This window comes from Solanum tuberosum, unplaced genomic scaffold, assembly GCF_000226075.1.
Source record: "Solanum tuberosum cultivar DM 1-3 516 R44 unplaced genomic scaffold, SolTub_3.0 scf00076, whole genome shotgun sequence".
In the NCBI taxonomy this organism is placed as follows: Eukaryota; Viridiplantae; Streptophyta; class Magnoliopsida; order Solanales; family Solanaceae; genus Solanum; species Solanum tuberosum.
In genome coordinates, this window is record NW_006239000.1 from 940,002 (window position 1) to 959,918 (window position 19,917).

General features: G+C 33.5%; 2 protein-coding genes and 1 long non-coding RNA gene across 4 annotated transcripts; 2 read left to right on the plus strand and 1 right to left on the minus strand.

Annotated features, from left to right (window-relative positions):
• The first annotated feature begins 229 nt into the window (after positions 1-229).
• On the plus strand, positions 230-3,444 carry LOC107060343 (uncharacterized). The gene is made up of 3 exons (XR_001473266.1): positions 230-306; positions 1,741-2,709; positions 2,790-3,444. It is a non-coding gene; the product is annotated as an uncharacterized lncRNA (long non-coding RNA).
• Positions 3,445-7,376: 3,932 nt separating this feature from the next.
• On the plus strand, positions 7,377-10,996 carry LOC102577431 (Hsp90-2-like; the record flags this gene model as incomplete). The annotated part of the gene is given in 9 exon segments (NM_001287904.1): positions 7,377-7,557; positions 8,902-9,043; positions 9,154-10,445; positions 10,447-10,464; positions 10,467-10,844; positions 10,847-10,851; positions 10,854-10,856; positions 10,859-10,987; positions 10,990-10,996. Coding segments are annotated over 8 exon segments (2,090 nt in total). The 3' UTR covers positions 10,990-10,996.
• A 1,809-nt stretch (positions 10,997-12,805) lies between these two features.
• On the minus strand, positions 12,806-19,426 carry LOC102604164 (calcineurin B-like protein 3). Of its 2 annotated transcripts, XM_015308155.1 has the most exons (11): positions 19,317-19,426; positions 18,986-19,061; positions 18,389-18,470; positions 18,154-18,287; positions 17,401-17,483; positions 17,169-17,228; positions 14,571-14,679; positions 14,434-14,486; positions 13,807-13,887; positions 13,132-13,244; positions 12,806-13,038 (listed from the first exon to the last, which is right to left on the minus strand). In XM_015308155.1, the coding sequence occupies exons 4-11, from the start codon at positions 18,254-18,256 to the stop codon at positions 12,981-12,983; spliced, it is 660 nt and encodes a 219-aa protein (XP_015163641.1). In that variant the 5' UTR covers positions 18,257-18,287; positions 18,389-18,470; positions 18,986-19,061; positions 19,317-19,426; the 3' UTR covers positions 12,806-12,980. The 2 variants fall into 2 exon arrangements, with proteins under 2 accessions (XP_015163641.1, XP_006346111.1); XM_006346049.2 differs by lacking the exon at positions 18,986-19,061.
• Positions 19,427-19,917: the final 491 nt, after the last annotated feature.

The window sequence follows — 19,917 nt, forward strand, 5'->3', positions numbered from 1 at the left end:
AGATTAATGTATCAGCGCTTATATTATTGTATCCGTTTGAGTGATTTCTGTAATTATAAACTTTTAAGGGATAAATTATAATTTTGCCTTAAAAGTATGTTATTTCTGTAATTTGCTCTTTATTATTTAGTATTATATCTGATCCATTAGTAAAATTCGACCCAACTAATGTGAAAATCCATCAGCCCTAATTTCATTACCCATTAGCCCTAATTTTACACCCATCATCTTGGTCACATTAGATGAACGCTTCATATAGTGAGAAAAGGCATTCATATCTTGATTGAGAGAGAGATCCAACAATATGTAAGATTTCTATTCTTAAATCATCTCTTTACCTTTTCTGTATGGAATTTGTTTCTGGAATCTTTCCAAAATCTGCAAAAAAATCTCAAAATCGGTATATATCTTCTTTTATTGCAATTAGGGTTCGTCGATTTTATCATTTATAAACTTGATAACTGTGGAGTTTGATATTTCATCTATTTTTATGTTCGTGCGTATTCTATCTTTTCACTCTATGGTAGAAATTAGGGTTGTCAATTTCAGATATTTATGGGTATTTCGATAACAGTTAGTTTTTTCCTTTTTGGTTTAGGATTTGATGTTTACTAGTTTAGATCTCATTGAATATAAATTTAAACGAAATTGCTGGCTGTGTATGGGTATCCATTTGTTTTTAATATAATTTTTGTCCCCTAACTGAATGACACAATGTGAATATTATAATGTTAGTGAGACTTTTTCCCTTTTCAAGGTTTATGGTCCTTGAATGTGAATATTATAATGTGTCACGTGTTTTAAACTCAAACTTAGAGTCTTTCAAGAAACATTCATATATGAAGTTTATCCAGAGTCAAGACAAGCACTACATGATATTTACATACACATAGTAACATTATCAAGAGATTGTTACTTTAAAATCCAATCAAAACTACCATCTGGAAGTAATTTTACTACCATCTCAACAGTCACAATCACCCAAAGATTAGCTTATAACAATAAAATATAATTCAAAAGTATAACAACTATAGCTAAAGAAGGTCTAATTGTCCAAAGTAATTATTTTTTGTTTGGATGTCAGCTTTCTGTGTGGAAGCAATTTTACTAACTAATAAAACAATTAATAACTAGAGCAAATAAAGATCAGTGATGACACATCAATTTTTTTTCTATATGTATTTTACTATTTTTCCAACGTCACTTTTTATCTAGTTAGAGCAACAATACTAGATAACAAATAGCAATGAAAAAGAGATTTAAATAGGTCGTGGGAGTAATATACAGGACTTTTGTCTAACTTGCTTTTGAAATGTAGCTATTCTATTTTTTTTGAAATCAAAAGAAATGTGTGTTAGTTCACAGTAAGTAATGAATGATCTCATATGTTGATGATCATCGCTATACTTGTGAAGAAATATTTTTTTTACAAATAAATAAGAAAGGGCCAGGGGGAAATTTTGGAAATGGCCAACCTCCATTTCTCTTGGTAATCGAGATGGGAAGAAAGGAAGATAAGAAGATAAAACAATACACAATTATGCTTATGTTTACTCCATTGTGAATGCTTTTGCTGCAGCCTTCCTTTCAAATTCTTCAGTAGCCATCTACAATACTACAAGAAGACAATTACTATTTGAAAATCAGTATACACAATTTGTTTACTTAATACACAATACTAACAATAATATATTGGTTTACTGTTGCTAATCACATGTCTCTCTTTTGGTTGTCTTGTAGAATATTAAAGATGACCTTGGTGGACATAATCTTCAATTATGGTGGAGAATGGATTAAAAAACCAAATGTCATGTATTTAAAGAAAATAATTGATACTTGGACAGATTATGATCCTGACCTCCTTTCCTTTATTGATATAGTAAATGAGTACACTAGAAAGTTTGGATATTTAGGTGTTCAACAACTTATTGTTACAGTTCCCTCTGGTAACTACTATGAGATTAAGGCCCTTAACATATATGCAGTAGATGAAGGTGAGGAATTAATAAAAGTTCATAATATTTCCCAACATTCTGAGTCATATGTTGCAACAACTGAAGTTGGAACTGACTGTGAAAGTGATAATGAGAGTGATGATAATCATATGTTGAGGTAGAGTATGATTCTGATGACTTGAATAGGATTGCCTTTCAAAAATATAGGATCATTGATGAAACGCTGCTAGATTACAAGGACTTATGCATAGGTATGAGCTTCAAGGATATACCCGCAGCTAGATTATGCATTAACTTGTATGCTCTTGTAAACAAAAGAAACTTGAAGCAGTTGAAAAGTGATCCATCAAGGTTGAGGTATGAGCTAGTGTGTTGCAGGATGTCATTTTTCATTACTTATTTCTGGAGATAAAGACATGCCAGGGGTTAGAATAAAAACCCTGAAAAATACGCATGATTGGAACGAAGCGTTTGAAAATGGAAGGGTTGATCATCTTACAATAGCGTATTATTTCAAGTCTATAGGAACAAATTGCAACCTGTTAGAAGTGAAAATTTTTGGAAGGTGGATCCACATCAAGCAATAGAACCACCTGAATTAGTGAAGGTGGTTGGCAGACCCAAAATTAAAAGAGTCAGAAAAAAAGACGAGGCAAGTAAGAGGCAAGGCGAGAGGGCAAGTTCAAGAAAAGGAAGAGTTATGACATGCAACAATTGCGGAGAGTCAAACCACAATAGTAAAGGATGTAAAAAGGTAAAATATCTTCAATGCTAATAGAATCTTTATTTTCCCCTGAAATTTGATTTCTAACTTGTATTTCTTACTTACAATAGCTTGTCAATACAAGGCCAAGGAAAAGGAGCAGGGAATTAATTGATGAACCTGAAGAGATAAACCTTACAGCACCCCAATCAACCCAAGCAAGCCCAATTGTGAACTTCATGTCTACACCAATATTCAGGCAGCATGCACCACAATTTTCAGGTCCAAGACCGCATTCCAAATGATACGCCAGATTTTGAGTTAGCTGAAACTTCAAAGCAAAGATCAAGCAAGCCAGATGCTACTACATTGCAACATACCGTTCATCCAGTTTTGACAATCAACTTTCCAAATCATGATCCAGATCCTAATATAAGGCCAACGATAGTGTCAGAAAGCACAATATTCCGAGCTAGGCAACAAGGACCAATTCCTTCAGGAACAAGGATTATTAACTTTGTTGGTGATCACAATGGAGTGAGTGTCCCTTCAAATCTTCCCGAAGTAGCTATTCTAATTGTCTTGTATTAGCTAGATAGTTTACATGAATGTAGTATTTTGACGTTGGAACATATAAGCTGTAATCCTTTAGATTTAGAAGTCTATTTTGAACTCTAAATTATATTCCTTCAACTTTGTTTGATGTAGTCATTCAGCTGATGGATAGTCAAACCTCTCTCTAGAAGGCAACTATTCTTTCTGTTTGCATGTCTTTTATTGTTTTCATGGCTGTGACGGTCTCTGCACTCTTATCAGGCTACAAGCTATGCTAAAGGATCATATGGTGATGATCTGGGAATTGAACCTGCAGCCTTCAACTCCAGAATTGATGTGACTTATAATTATACGTTACGATTCACGGAGTGCAATAAGCTTTCATGTAATAGCTAGTAAAGTTTCCCATAATCACATTATCATGTATTGTACATTCGGCACAAGACACGTCTTGCTAGTAATGCTGAAGTTTAACGTTCAATATAAATGAATTACACTAATTTACTTCCTTTTTTTTTGGTACTGGTGGTCTTACGACTATCTTTTGCGCATCATGAATTATTCCACCGGGTACCTACTACCTTCTACAAGTCACCAACACATGTACTAGATAACTTCATACACTCTTCAAGACTTAGGCAGATGTGAAGAAATAACCTAGTGCTTTTCGTGTCTGCTGGAATTTGAACTTTTCTCTCCATATCTGCTCCTATTAGTTTTGTAATGCAAGAAGAGTAGCCATTTCCAACATTAAGAAATCTTTTGACTGTTCTACAATTCTATTTTTCATATTAAGTATAAAGAATGTAGCAGGCTGAAGTACTCAAAAAGAGAACATGCTTTCCATCCTTCAATATGCAAAAAAATACATTATCAATGAGAACTTACATGTTGAGGAAGCTCAGAATATCATCAATTTCTTTTATTCTCTTCCAAGTAGCAAGAAATACTCGCTTGATTTATTAACTTCATCAAAATTCAAACTTCTCATTCTCTCTTACTCGGTAACTATAGAAGTAAAATTAAAGCGACAAACAAGAAACCCGACCAATTAGCTGAATCAGGACATGAATGGCTCTTCTCTCTGTATCGAAGCCTTCAATCTAAGTTGTCTTTCTATTTTTTTCTGTTGGCGCTAATCGGCATGCTTATTTCCACACAAACACTGTTTAATAGAATTATGCAAAACCCCAAACAGATGACCAAATGTGTTATGCTATGGAGTAATGATAACCAGTGGCGGATCCAGGATTTAAGATCAAGGGGTTTGAAATTTAAAGAAGAAGCTCATGTGGTAATGTAAGTGCGTGGTGAGCGTAGTAACCCCGACATGCTTTTTGTACAAGGTATCTAGCTCATTGGTCGCAAAAGTTAGCATCAAACTAATCAAAGATATTGAGAACAAAGCTACGCTGATAAAAAATAATTAGTGGATCAGTTGTATTACATAAGTTAATTCTTAAAACACGTGAAAATTAAAGAATGAAAAAGGAAGCGAGACGGAGAAGAAAAATATTTACCTTAACCCACTAAATTTATATTATCTTATCGTACCGCATTAAGCATTTCTTCCTACGTTTACCCTGCTCCATTGAACATTCTTAAAAAATTTCTTGTACTTTTTATACTTTTATTTTGTAATGTTTTACTTTATTTTGCATTTTAAATTTTTTTAAATTAGTATCCATTCAAACACATATTACTAAGAAAATTATCAAGATTCTCTAAAAATGTGTAAGTATAGATTTACTAATATTATAATGCACAGAAGATAAATAAATGGCATCGTCAATATTTTTTAGTTCATGTAGTTTAATTTACTAGGTTAGTCATCAGTTGTTGAAAAAAATGACGAATAAATCAAATAAGTTTAGTTTTCATCTCTCTAAAATAGAATTGAAAAAATAGAAAAGAAATTCCATGAATTCTATTAAATATATATTATTACAAGGATATTGACGATGTTTAGTTTCTTTATTCAATTGCATCTAATTTATCTATATATATATATATATAATTATTAAAGAGTTGTACATAAAAGTATGTTGAAATAAAATGACTGATAGGTATAAGAAGAATAAAAAAAAATGTGTGTAATAAATTTAAACAAAAATAAATTTTAAAAAATGACATAAAAGAGTAAAATAATGAAAAAGAGAAGATTATCCAAGCCCAAAAGTTGAGCCCAATTCCATGCATTAAAAAGGGTAAAAAAAAAAAAGGAAGATTAATTGTTGTGCATGGGATTCGAACCCATGACGTGAAAGCCACTGCTGAACGCCTGAACCCCTGAACCATTGAGCTAAAGCTTCTCACTTAATTTTAGTGGGTTCATTTTAATATATATGTACACATAAAATCAGAATTTGACACTATATATAGTGTAATTTTTTGAACCAGGGGGTTCGGGTGAACCCATGGACACAAGCTAGATCCGCCCCTGCTGAGTGATAACACATATGCCATACATCGGCATGTTCTATTGTCTGCGTCCAAGTGACTAGTATTAGCTACTGATAATTAAAAAATCACAAAAGACACCATTTACTCCTTCTTCCTTATGCCATAAGACATGTTGCAGATTTAGCGGCCACTGAGGTGATCTTGTCAAAATGACCTTTCATGTATTTGTGCTTGTGGACGCTTTGGTAAAACTTTTGCTTCTCAACGATCTTTTCTCTGAGATGTTATAAACGACGAAGAGAAAGTTGAAGATCGTTGTCTGTATTATCTATGTTTTAATGGGTAAAGTGATTTGAGAGAATGATTATGGGAATCGGGTTAATGGGTCTTCACATTGGTTGGGTTAGGTTTTACTAAATGAGTCAAATATAATACAAAATAGAAAATAATTTTTTTATTATAATAAAAGTATGTACACATGGAGCCGTGTAGGTGCCACATAGACTAATAAAAATGGTGATATGATAAGTTAACTGTATAAGAGCAAATATGTATCCAAAGTTGAATGTAAAGGCAAATATATCAAAAAAGTATGACGAATGATAAATATGACTATTTTCTAAGAATACAAGGGTAAATATGACCCTTTTCCATTTTTTTTTTATAATGAACAAACTGAATAAAGAAGAGTCAGGAGCCAAAAGGTAAAACAATTATCAAAAATTACAAAAGGGCACATCATTTTTTTTTAAAATCAAAAGGGCAAAATCGCTCCTGACGAAGAAATTTCTCTCCGACACAATATTAACGTCGTTACTCCGTTAAAAATAAAAATCGGTTGATTATGTTCAAAACTTTTTAATTTTTTTTTTCTTCCTTACATCGCTGCAGCAGGGTGAGCGTTTTTCTTGAATTTGTTTTTTTTTTAAATAAAAAAACTAAAATTGCTGATATGGCAACGTTTTAATAAAAAAAATTAAATTAAAATCGCTGCTAGAACAAGATTTTTTTTTGAAAATCACTCCCCAACGATTTTAATAATTTTTTTTTTAAATCGCTACCTTTGCAGCGATTTTATTTTTAAAAAAATTTAAATCGCTGACAAGGCAGTGAAATTCCCCCTCTGATTTTTTTTTTTTGACATCGCTTCTGACACAACGATTTCATAAGCAAAAATTGTGACACAACGATTTTATATTTTTTTTTAATAAAATCGCTTCCTAGGGAGCGATTTTCAAGAATATTTTTTTTCTTCTTGCTATGGCAATGATTTTAATTTTTTTATTAAAATGCTGACAAGCAGCGATTTTATAAATTTTTTTTAATAAAATCGCTTCCTAGGGAGCGATTTTCAAGAATTTTTTTGAAAAGAATTTCTTGCTATAGCAGCGATTTTATTTTTTTAAAAAAATAAATTCGAGAAAAACGCTACCTCTGCAACGATTTTAATGAAAAAAAAGTTTTGAACACGGAGTAATGATGTTAATATTGTGTCAGAAAAAAATTGTTTCGTTATGAGCAATTTTCAAGAAAAATAATTTTTAAATATAATTCCCCAAAATTGGGTTATGTTTGATAAGAAAACGTAAAAGCTTGATTAAAACTTTAATTAAAATACGCCTCTCCATATCCAATTATTAGGAAAATTAAAATAAATAAATAATACCCCATAGAAGGATCTAGAAACCCTAAATAGACTAGTATATAAAGTCGCTAAAAACTTCCCATGATCCTCCTCTTGCTTTCGAGTCCCTTTGTGTTTCATCTCGCCTTTCAGTTTTCTTCTTGGTAGCAACAGCTCTTTAGATCTACAAAAAAATGTCGGACATAGAGACGTTTGCTTTCCAGGCTGAGATCAATCAGCTTCTCAGTCTTATCATCAACACTTTCTACAGCAACAAGGAGATCTTTCTCCGTGAACTCATCAGCAATTCTTCCGATGTAAGTCTCCGACGGTTGAGTTTTTCTTTTTCATTCTGTATTACTCCGATCTTCTAGTATACTGTAGTTTTATTGCTTTTTGTTATTTGAAATTTGATTATTTTAGAGCGATCTGAGCTTTTTTATTGTCTTCATAGATAGCTTAATGTGATCTATTTGATTTTGAAGTTTGATTATTAATAAGCAGCATGAGGTTTTTTCGAGTTTTTTGTATGTATTTTCTTCGTGTATAGCTTAACGTGATCTTCTAGGCTACTGTAGTGCCATTGCTCTCCATGATTTTGAAGTAATGATTATTTTAGAGCAGTTTAGTTTCTATCTGGAGGTTATTCTTATTTGTATTGTGGTTGTGGATAGCTTTAGGTGATCTTCTAAGATATATTGTAGTGCTATGGCTCTCTTTGATTGTGAATTGTGATTATATTAGAGCAGCTAATTTTTATTTTTTTTGAGGTTTTTAATGTGTATTATATTCATGGATAGCTTGATGTGATTGTCTGGGATACTGCAGTTCCATAGCGCTGTCTTTTTTATTCTGAAACTGGATCATTCAGAGCTTTGTTCTGTTTTCTCATCTTAAAACTTGGCTGATAGGAGTGAGTCTTGTCATGTATCTCCAAGGGTAATGTAAAAATTTGCCTGGTTTGTGTATTGTGACTTTCTAGATCCCTAGTCTGTGTATCATCATAGTGTTATTATATGGTTTTGTTGATGATATACCATTGTGCCATCACCCTCTGTGGCTTCGAAAAATAATTTGAGTAATTTAGAGCAGTTATATCATATCATAACAGTTCATATATCAGACAATCTTTGCATGTTTTGCTGCCCATTTGAAAGCACCTGATTCGGTGTTCTGCTTTGTCATCATAGTACTTAGCTGATAAGAGTAAGCTCTATGTAGTTTTCTACTGGTCCTATTTTTTATTAGACTAGGTAATGCAAACATTTGCTTGGTTTGTGTCTTCTAAAGTTTATTTTAGATGTTGTCTAAATGTTATATATACTATGGAGATGTTATCATGGTGTTAGTGTATGATTTTGTATACAATTGATTGAGGTTAATTAATTAAGTTGGCATATGAGGTTTAGTAATAAATACCCGCTTGTATTTGTGTTATAATTTTTTGTTGAAGAATCTTGTGATTAATTCAGCTTCTTAATACAGGGATCTGAATTTTGTTTGCCCGATCAGCTTTTTAAATCAATATGTTACTTGTTGAGGGCTTCTGTTCTGTTATCTCTATCCCATTGTATCATAGGATATAAAATGTTTGTTCTTATTTGGTGGTTAATTGTATGACATATCTGATATTTCTTTGTATTTTGGGATTATACTTTTAGGCTCTAGACAAGATCCGTTTTGAGAGTTTAACCGACAAGAGCAAGCTAGAAGCTCAACCAGAGCTCTTCATCCATATTATCCCAGACAAGACCAATAATACTCTCACTATCATTGATAGTGGTATTGGTATGACAAAGGCTGGTAAGTAGTAGGAACATATTGGAAGCTAGATGCTCAACCAGAGTTTCATCCATTTTATCTGTTCTTAATGTTGCATTTCTATTTGCTGATCTTCTTTGTTTTATTTGCAGATCTGGTGAATAACCTGGGTACAATTGCAAGGTCAGGAACCAAGGAGTTCATGGAAGCTATTGCAGCTGGTGCTGATGTTAGCATGATTGGTCAATTTGGTGTTGGTTTCTACTCTGCTTACTTGGTAGCTGAGAAGGTTATTGTGACCACAAAGCACAATGATGATGAACAGTATGTCTGGGAGTCTCAAGCCGGTGGCTCTTTCACTGTTACCAGGGATACATCTGGTGAGAACCTTGGCAGGGGTACCAAAATGGTCCTTTATCTCAAGGAGGATCAGCTTGAATACCTTGAAGAACGTAGGCTCAAGGACCTTATTAAGAAGCACTCTGAGTTCATTAGCTACCCTATCTCTCTTTGGGTTGAGAAGACCATAGAGAAGGAAATTTCTGATGATGAGGAGGAAGAGGAGAAGAAAGATGAGGAGGGAAAGGTAGAGGAGGTCGATGAGGATAAGGAGAAGGAAGAGAAGAAAAAGAAGAAGGTTAAGGAAGTTTCTAATGAGTGGTCACTGGTGAACAAGCAGAAGCCCATTTGGATGAGGAAGCCAGAAGAGATCACAAAGGAAGAGTATGCTGCTTTCTACAAGAGCTTGACTAATGATTGGGAAGAGCATCTTGCTGTGAAGCACTTCTCTGTTGAGGGCCAGTTGGAGTTCAAGGCTGTCCTTTTTGTTCCAAAAAGGGCTCCTTTTGACCTCTTTGACACAAAGAAGAAGCCCAACAATATCAAGCTGTATGTTCGCCGTGTGTTTATCATGGATAACTGTGAGGAGTTGATTCCTGAATATTTGAGCTTTGTGAAGGGTATTGTGGATTCTGAGGACCTTCCTCTCAACATCTCCAGAGAGACATTGCAGCAGAACAAGATCCTAAAGGTTATTCGCAAGAATTTGGTGAAGAAGTGTGTTGAGCTTTTCTTTGAAATTGCTGAGAACAAGGAGGACTACAATAAGTTTTACGAGGCCTTCTCTAAAAACCTCAAGCTTGGAATCCATGAGGATTCTCAGAACAGGTCAAAGTTTGCTGAACTGCTGAGGTACCATTCCACCAAGAGTGGTGATGAGATGACCAGCTTGAAAGACTATGTAACCAGAATGAAGGAGGGCCAGAATGATATTTACTACATTACTGGTGAGAGCAAGAAGGCTGTTGAGAACTCTCCCTTCCTGGAGAAACTGAAGAAGAAGGGATATGAGGTACTTTACATGGTTGATGCCATTGATGAGTACTCCATTGGTCAGCTGAAGGAATTTGAGGGCAAAAAGCTTGTTTCTGCTACCAAGGAAGGCCTCAAGCTTGATGAGAGTGAAGATGAGAAGAAAAAGCAGGAAGAATTGAAGGAAAAGTTTGAGGGACTGTGTAAGGTGATGAAGGATGTGCTAGGAGACAAAGTTGAAAAGGTTATTGTTTCTGACCGTGTTGTGGACTCTCCCTGCTGTTTGGTGACTGGTGAGTATGGCTGGACCGCTAACATGGAGAGAATCATGAAGGCACAGGCACTTAGGGACTCTAGCATGGCTGGATACATGTCTAGCAAGAAGACCATGGAGATCAACCCAGAGAACTCCATCATGGATGAGCTGAGGAAGAGGGCTGATGCAGACAAGAATGACAAGTCTGTGAAGGACTTGGTTCTCTTGCTTTTTGAGACTGCCCTTCTAACCTCAGGTTTCAGCCTTGAGGAGCCAAACACCTTTGGCAACAGAATTCACAGGATGCTGAAACTCGGTTTGAGCATTGATGAGGAAAGCGGAGATGCTGATGCCGACATGCCTGCATTTGAGGATCCTGAAGCTGACGCTGAGGGCAGCAAGATGGAGGAGGTTGATTAAGTTCATTATTAATGTTTTGATAGTTTATGGGTTCCCTTCCTACTTATTCTCTAGTTTTTGCTTTATCCCATCAGAACAATATGTGATAGGGTTTTAATGCCATTCTTTTAGAATGGCAGTTCCATGTTAGGTTATAATTCTCTTTTTGTTTTGACATTCGTGGTTAATATTAGTTTCTTTTCTTGCCCAACTTGTGTTTTCTGTGAAATATTTTACTTGCTCCCCTACTAATCCTGGACCAAATAATTAGTTTGTACCCAATATCACATGAGGGGGGAAGTTGTTTCATTTTGCTAACTTGGTGAAGAGTTAGTTACACATTTTGGTTATATACCAATACAGTGAATGGAAGAACAGAAATGATTCAACTTCCATTAACGAGAGGGTAATCTTCTGATTGGAATAATTTTTTTTAAGCCATCACAAATATTCACCAATTTCTAGTAAAATATCAGTTCCAGTGCCTTGGGTCGATTATTTTTAAAAAAAATTATACCATGACAGTTTGTAGGTATTTTATACTCCCTCCGTCCCATTTTATATGATGTACTTTGATTTGGCACAAACTTTAAGAAAAATGGAAAGACTTTTAAAACTTGTGGTCCAAAATGAATGATAGAAATTTGTGTGGTTGTAAATCATTTCATTAAGGGTAAAAAAGACATTTTATAGGCAAATTGTTACTTAAAATAGAAATGTGTCATTCTTTTTGGGACTGACTAAAAAGGAAAGTGAGTCATATAAATTGGGACAGAGGGAGTAATATATAATCAAAATTAGGCTTTGATTGATTTCTCTTTGGAATCGTTCGCTTCAATTAACTTTCAGTTTTTCTTTTTATTTTAAAAATATCACCTCAAAATATATTTCTTTCACAAATATGTTTTTGAAGAAGCACTTTAATTCTTCACCAAAAAGACAAGCATGTAAAACATTGTTGCTATATTGTTTGATATTAAATATTTAATAGGAATCAAGAATGTAAAACATATTTCTTTCACAAAGATGTTTTTGAAGAAACACTCTAATTCTTTATCAAAAAGACAAGCATGTAAAACATTGTTGTTGTATTGTTTGATATTAAATATTTAATAGGAATCAAGAATGTAAAACATTGTTGCCGTATTGTTTGATATTAAATATTTAATAGGAATGTTTGGATAGGTTTTGTTGTATTGTTCGATAGAGTATCTATTAAAATATCTTTTAATTTTAAACCTAATTAAGTAAAGGCTAATAATTAAAGCACAAAGACCCAAAATCATTTAGTCACCAGAGACATAAGACCTAAGTTATATTTATGTTTGAAAAATGTCATAAATTATATTTGTATATTAAATTTAACATATTGTTAACATATAAAATATATTTACATACATGTAACGTTATTCGGTTTGATTTTTTCATAAATTAAAAAGACTCCCAATTGTTCGGGACGGTTATACACTTATATAAAAAGTTCACAATTTTATTGAAAAAATAGCATAAATTGATTCGATTTGATTAGGTTTGATCAGTTTTTCATATTCTTTTGACACCCTTACCAGTGACGGTTGGTAAGTGCAACATAGATTTTCTTTTCTACTTTAACATTCAACTAGTAAGATTCAAATACATGTACGCTTATCACACATCGCATCAATGTTAAACACAAACCCAAAGACCCTCCTCAAGCCACCCATTTGGCTTTGAGCCAGATAATAACACTGCAATTTCCTGCTTGTGGTCTGAATAGTATATTATAACCAAGACGACGTTTTGTTTGGTTCTAAATGCAACATTATGGTGTGTACCAAGAAGCACAACAGCTATCACTCAATAGAAACTCGATATCAATTCATCTCATAGAAATAAATCACAAAACAACTATTCAAAAAAGAATAATAAACCATGAAGATGTCGAATTTAACATGGAGAAAATGGAAAGAGCAAACATAATGTTATATGTTCATGGAATCAGCCAACTATGATTCCCAGAAAACAACTCCCAAATTAGGTGTCCTCAACTCTTGAATGAAAGACAAAGCTTGGAAACGTTGTAGTAATGTCCCTGTTTAGAGGAGGAAGATATTTGAGCAAATGAATTAATACTACGAAAAAACAATAACTACCGAAACATGTTAATATTTCATGTGTCACTTACTTGAGATATTGGAGGGTCATATTCTTCAAAAGTGAAGGATGTCGCAACACTAAGTTTCTCCATTCCTCCTTATCAATCTTTCCGTCATGCTTCGTATCGGCTTCTTCAAAAGTCTGATAAAACAAGGAGACATTAGTTAATCATAAAAAGGTTCAGTCACTTCTTTTTAATTTCAGAATGGCAACATAGTTCCATGACAATACTTTTATCTATATGAGGAGAACGGGTCGGGAAGATGAAATGTGAGCACGAGTTTGTCCCAATGCATTTGCAGACATGTAATTAACTAAATATAGAAAACAAAAGTCAAATAAGTGAGCAATCTTGTAATTTCAGCATCGAGCCTGCACGACAACTAAATGCATCTAGTTCCTTCCTTAATTTCACACAAAATTAGACTCAAAGCCTGAAACGTTTCATAGGATAGCAGTGATGATAAGACAACAAATTCTGAGCAGCAGCACCAGAGCAGTAAAATAAGAAAAAATGCTATAAGATTATGGTACCCTCGGGGGATTGAAAGCGTAGACTTCACCTTAGGTCCAAGACAAATTCCAAACCATCATAAACTTAGCAACATAGATAGATAGGCAGAAGACCAAGAGGTGAATCACTATTGTTATGTATGACTTATACAACATGCAGAAACAAGTACTTTTTAGGTTGATGAAGCACCTTGTCAATTATGCTCTCTATCACATCGTCAGAGAGGTTCATACCAGACTCCGCAAGAGTAGCCACCACCATTTGTTTTACCTGCACTCAGAAGCCACGTCTTTTATCTTATCAAAAAGCACACAAACAAGTAATGATGGTTAATAAAGCTCAAAAAGAGACATCAATGAGGTTTCATAATTAGAACCACTCAAACCGGGACATTATTAAGCAGGACAAGAGAATATGAAACATTCAACATATTATGGCAACCAGTACTTGAGAAGGCTAAAATGTTAGATAAAGGCTATGCTTTAATGAGTAAACTACTAACGGAATAGTTGTCGGAAGTTTTAGAAAAAACAGAAAAATGGTAAATAGAGAAGTAAATCAGATTAATCTGAAATATGGCACAAAAAGGACTAGAAATTTGACTCGCCCAATGCAAGACCTAGAAGATGCCTGTTAAAAGGTACATTCATCATCCTAAAAGCCCTAAACGCAAACCCCTTGGTGGAGCTTTACCCACCTGGACACAGACAGTTTAATGTCTTTTGCCTTGCCTCAAGAGGCCATTCAACTACTTCAACAAAGACTTTCAAGATTGGGGACATTTGATCGCTTTCACTTATTGAGGTTTATAATTACCTCTTGTCTCTCAATAAAACCTTGTTGCTTGAGATCATATAGCTGAAAAGAAACTGCAATAGTAGTAAACCATTAGAAGCAGTCGAGACCAACTAAAGTTAATAGTCATGACTCATTAATGCAAACATAAAACGTACACTCAATCTTGTCATCGATAGGTGCATTTGGATGGAAAACAGAGAGTGCACGAGCAAATTCCTCGAATCCCAAGATTCCGTTGTGTTTTGTGTCAAACAAGTCAAACACCTACAATTAGATAGGTCAGAGTGGGGGAAATAAAGATGACTCCATCTGATGTGTCTTCTCAACCTTCCAGACCAATAATAGAAATGTTAAAAATGACAAGGTTCCTGGAATTTAGGCGATAAACTAGAAGGTAAGCACATTTTGTAGGGAGAGAAAAAAATAAAAAGAAAATAAATGCAATAACAACACATAAAACTAGCATAACCTGCAAAATTTACTCAAAATTCAAAATCCACATGTCCTAAAGACATTCCTGAATATTTGAAATCACATTTGGACCATATTAATATAAAAACGTTCATGAAATCACAATTGGACCATATTAATACATAAACCTATTCATCCTCATGATTGATTAAAACATACACAACTTCATCATTATATAGATCTTTATTATCTGCTTCTGTCTCTTCACCTTCTTTACGATCTAGTAGATTCTGAAGTGCTTGATGACCTTTCTATTCTCTTTGAACTTGAACTGTCTTAAACTATGAAAGAATTCCAACTCCACTTGCCTTAATAAAATATCCCTAAGTCGATCCAAATACGCCATCAAATACTTATCCATATTCATGGAATTCCAATTGTCATTCATTAGCTCCACCAATTTTGTCCAAAAAATTGGACAAGCAAATTTAGCAGCCTTTACAGTGACATCTTAAATTTTTATTGTAAAATCACAGAGTTGCTTCATCTTGAACTAGTTTGTAGGAAAAATGAGTAAAATATCTTTAATACAATTGTTCACGCATGATCTCGTAATACAAATAACGTACTACTTATATGTTCAACTCAAAGCAATTTCTCTCACATTCGAGTGAACTATAAGTAAGCTTATAACTTCTTTATTATATCAATAATGTTTGGATCAACTTGTGCGTACCTCAACTATTCCATTGAGTACCATGTTACATTCCATCACCACCACCATAGGTACCAAGTAACTCTATCCAAAACTTTTGCAAATGAAGAGCAGAAGAGCTATACTACGACCAATGGCGTAGCCAGAAATTTTATCGAGGGCGTCCAAATTTTAGAAAGTCAATGAAAAGAATCAAAGAATGAGTTCACAAAAAATTTAAGTCCACCTACGCAATATTTAGCTAAATCATTTAAAAAATTATAATAGGGCTACAATTTTATAATTAAAGCTAACATAAGAAGTTAACAAAAAAAATTCTACTATAAACATCTTATCCAATATATCATCACAATTTTTTTCATTATTTTTTAAAATCATAGACTCATAAGTAATAATATAAAAAACTTTTCTTTCTATATATAAGACCCTTTTAAAAATCATCACTACTTCGATTTTGTAAACTTATGATGGCACATGGCAGTAGACACAAAGGGACGGATGGAGACAGACTAGCAATTGTCGAAGAGTAGAAAGATAGAAACCTAGAATCAAATGAAAGAGAATCGTGAGAATTTGTAATATATAAAGAACTTTTTGTTAAAGAAAATTTTGTAAATTTGGATTTTTAAACTTTAAGATTTCTTTAGTAATATTTTTAATAAAACATATTGTAAAAATTAATTATTTATTTTTACATAATTTCTGAAAGTTATTTCTTAAGAAATTCTTAAATTTTGAAAAGAAAAGTTAAAAATGTTCCCTTATTGCATCAATAAAGGTAGACTCAACTTTCCTTTTTTTAGTTTAAAATAGGTAATGCGCGGATGAAAAGTAAAATGGGATTCGATCCCGCGACTCGGAACTCCAAGCGAGCAGGCTTTACCGCTAGACCGTGCCTCTCAGATCTATCAAGGGTGTCCAAATCAAAAGAATATATTTAATTAAAACAGCGTTTGAGCTATATACATTGTATAATTTTCTTACGAAGGGTGTCCAATTGGACACCTTGAAAACATTGTAGCTCCGCCACTGACTACGACTACCATTGGACATCCAATATTAAAGCATATAAGGTAAAAATAGAATTTTAAAGGATAAAACTGAAATTGATAACCTAGATATATTCATTCCCATGAGACTTTAAAAATTCTTAAACCTCGTTTCCCTCCTGCTTCCTTCGCAAACCTTCAATTATTATACTTTTAAAAGTGAATACCTTTGTAAAACCATGTCAGTTTCCTTTTAAATAATAATTAAAGTTAATCTTGCTGGGCCCTACCAAATCACATTTCTATACCTCATCATATTCGACAGTAATGGAAATTTTTGCATGCACTTTGACAGCCAGACCAAAAACTTCATTGATGAATGCCATCAAAATCTAATTTATTCTATGTGCTGCATGTGAAGGGAGTACAATAAGCATGGGTGTACTTCCTCCATCATATTCCCTTACTTAAAGAGGATGAGCAACTTAGCTGATCTGTTAGACGAGAACAGCTTCAGCTGTATAGCAATAATAAGATACAGACAATAGATCTAATTTTCGGCGAGTAACGGACTCTTATGAAATTCGATTAAATCGGGATTACATTTAAAGGTCTAATAGCAGTTAGGGAGAACGTACCCGGTCAGCAAACAAGCTTTCCTTTTTATTTGTCTTGAAAAGTGCCAATTGAAACTCTTCCTGCAAGATAAGATACAAACTCAAAATCCAAAAGAACAGTGGAAGATAAATACATATTAAGCATCCATGCCAGGAAGAGACCACGTAGGTAGTTCTTTTTCAATGACAATGGATTGCTAGAGCTCTGATGCTAGTATACTAGATTGTTCTTAGGAAACCAAGTGAAACAAACCTTGTTGATTAAACCATCATCAATCACTGCACTGCTTATCTTCTTAAAGAGCTCGTAAAGAGCTTCAATCTCGCTGACGCTAACTGCAACGAGAAAGAAGATTATGTAGGCTCAGTTATAGTACTTTTACTAGTGCAAAAACCACGTGACACTAACAACCTATGGGTTATAGTAGTTTCAAATGCTTTACGACAATAACAACATAGCAAATTCTGATTATAGATCAAATTAGTATTCAGACGGTTTTTTGAAAGATACATAATCTCAAATGTTAGAATATCAATGTATTACAATCTAAACAACTTAATGACCGTAAATTCTGTGAGGATGGGTTATAGTAGTTTCAAATGCTTTACGACAATAACAACATAGCAAATTCTGATTATAGATCAAATTAGTATTGAGACGGTTTTTCGAAAGATACATAGTCTCAAATGTTAGAATATCAATGTATAACAATCTAAACAACTTAATGACCGTAAATTCTGTGAGGAATTTCCTTTGGAAGGGAATGGTATCAAACATTTTGATACATCCCGATATGGGAAGAACGTCTTATAAATTGGGTCAAAAGGTGCATATGCTATCCGTTTTCATAGAACCGTAATAAGCTTTAAAATGATGGTACAAATCATGGAAATAGAACCATTAAGAAAAGGAAAAAGCTCAGAACCAGTTTGACTTTGCTTTTGTTATTTTCCATAATCATTTTATGTTTCTAGGAAAAAATCACAAAATGTCCAAGTAGCATACAAACTGTCTCTCGTGCAAGTATCTCAGGATCGTCGAGGCCCCCCGATTGCTTAAAATCAAGATCGCAACACCTCGAAAGGTAAGAACCTAAGAACTGCAGCATGGTAACGTCTCAGATTCAAAACACTCCATATCTGTTCAACAAGAATGGCAGAAGACGAAGTCAAAAATCTATTTTAATTGGATCATTTGTATCAAAGAAACGTCTCTCGGACATGAAAAAAACAAAACTAACCTTTCGACCATTCTCTGTTATGTCTATTTATGAATCCAAAATACTGAAAGTTTCTGAAACCTATCTATATGCAGCTATATATCTGCCATATCAACATGTCAATACACAATTTAGTTCCATAAATATCTACTGAAACTAATAAAAGAAGCACTAAAACATGCCGTCTAATTCCGTCAACATGGTCAACAAATCTTTCAACGTAAATCTCATTATTGATTATCCTCTTCTCATGCAGTTTCAATCCCGCCAATTTATCACCATAACTTAACGTATCTCTTCAACCTCACCGATTGCATCATTCGAACAAAAATAAAAAAGTTGCAACTTTTTCTTCTTCTACAACTAATTACACTATAACCCCAGTCCCCCATTCCACAAATTGACTTATAATTCATAGATTTCAGGTTCAACATCAATGTACAAACTTAACAATAACACTAAACCTCAAAGACCACACAACGCCAAAAGATCATTCTTTTATTAATAAAAATGAAACGAAGTCACCTCGATACAAACTCAACAATAACACTAAACCTCAAAGACCACACAACAGCAAAAGATCATTCTTTTATTAATAAAAATGAAACGAACAGTCACCTCGATGATTAATTCAAAAGTGAGAACTTGCTAAAAAACCTTGGCTAATCTGTTCACGCCATTTTCACATTCCTTTCTGCAGGGCGATCGGAATTGAATTCTTTAAAAATTGAATCTTTATATCTAAACTCAAATTTAGCTTAAATTTCGAAACTTTACTTATATAAACAACAAAATTATACAAACCCCACATTAAATTACACAAAAACAGACTTGTATATCACATAAAAATTCAATTAGATCAAACAGTTCGATTTGATTAACAAACAGATCTAATAATTACAAAAAATTAACATGAGAATCAAAAAGGGAAACAAAAAAAAAAACTTACGTTTATGAATAAATGGAGATTTAATTTGAGATGATTGCAAAATCAGAGATGAATTTTTGGGGCAGGAGAAGAAGGAAGCTCCTTACCCTTTTTTTTTTTGGTTTTTTGTAATTTGCAATAAGTTGTGTCCTTGTCGGAACTATAAATTATATTTTATGGGTCTCTGATGGTGCCCCAAATGTCTGATATTAGGCCCACCCATGTTTGCCAGCTGTCAAATGCATACATGTTACTCCCTCCGTCCCATTTTATATGATGTACTTTGATTTGGCACAAACTTTAAGAAAAATGGAAAGACTTTTAAAACTTGTGGTCCAAAATGAATGATAGAAATTTGTGTGGTTGTAAATCATTTCATTAAGGGTAAAAAAGACATTTTATAGGCAAATTGTTACTTAAAATAGAAATGTGTCATTCTTTTTGGGACTGACTAAAAAGGAAAGTAAGTCATATAAATTGGGACAGAGGGAGTACTGCTTTATATATTAGGAAACATTATGTGTTCATGGATTATTGTTTGCTCATTTGCTTAGATGGTATAAAAAATAGAAAAAAATTGATAATTTTCATAATTTGTGGATTTTTTATATTTATGAGAAAG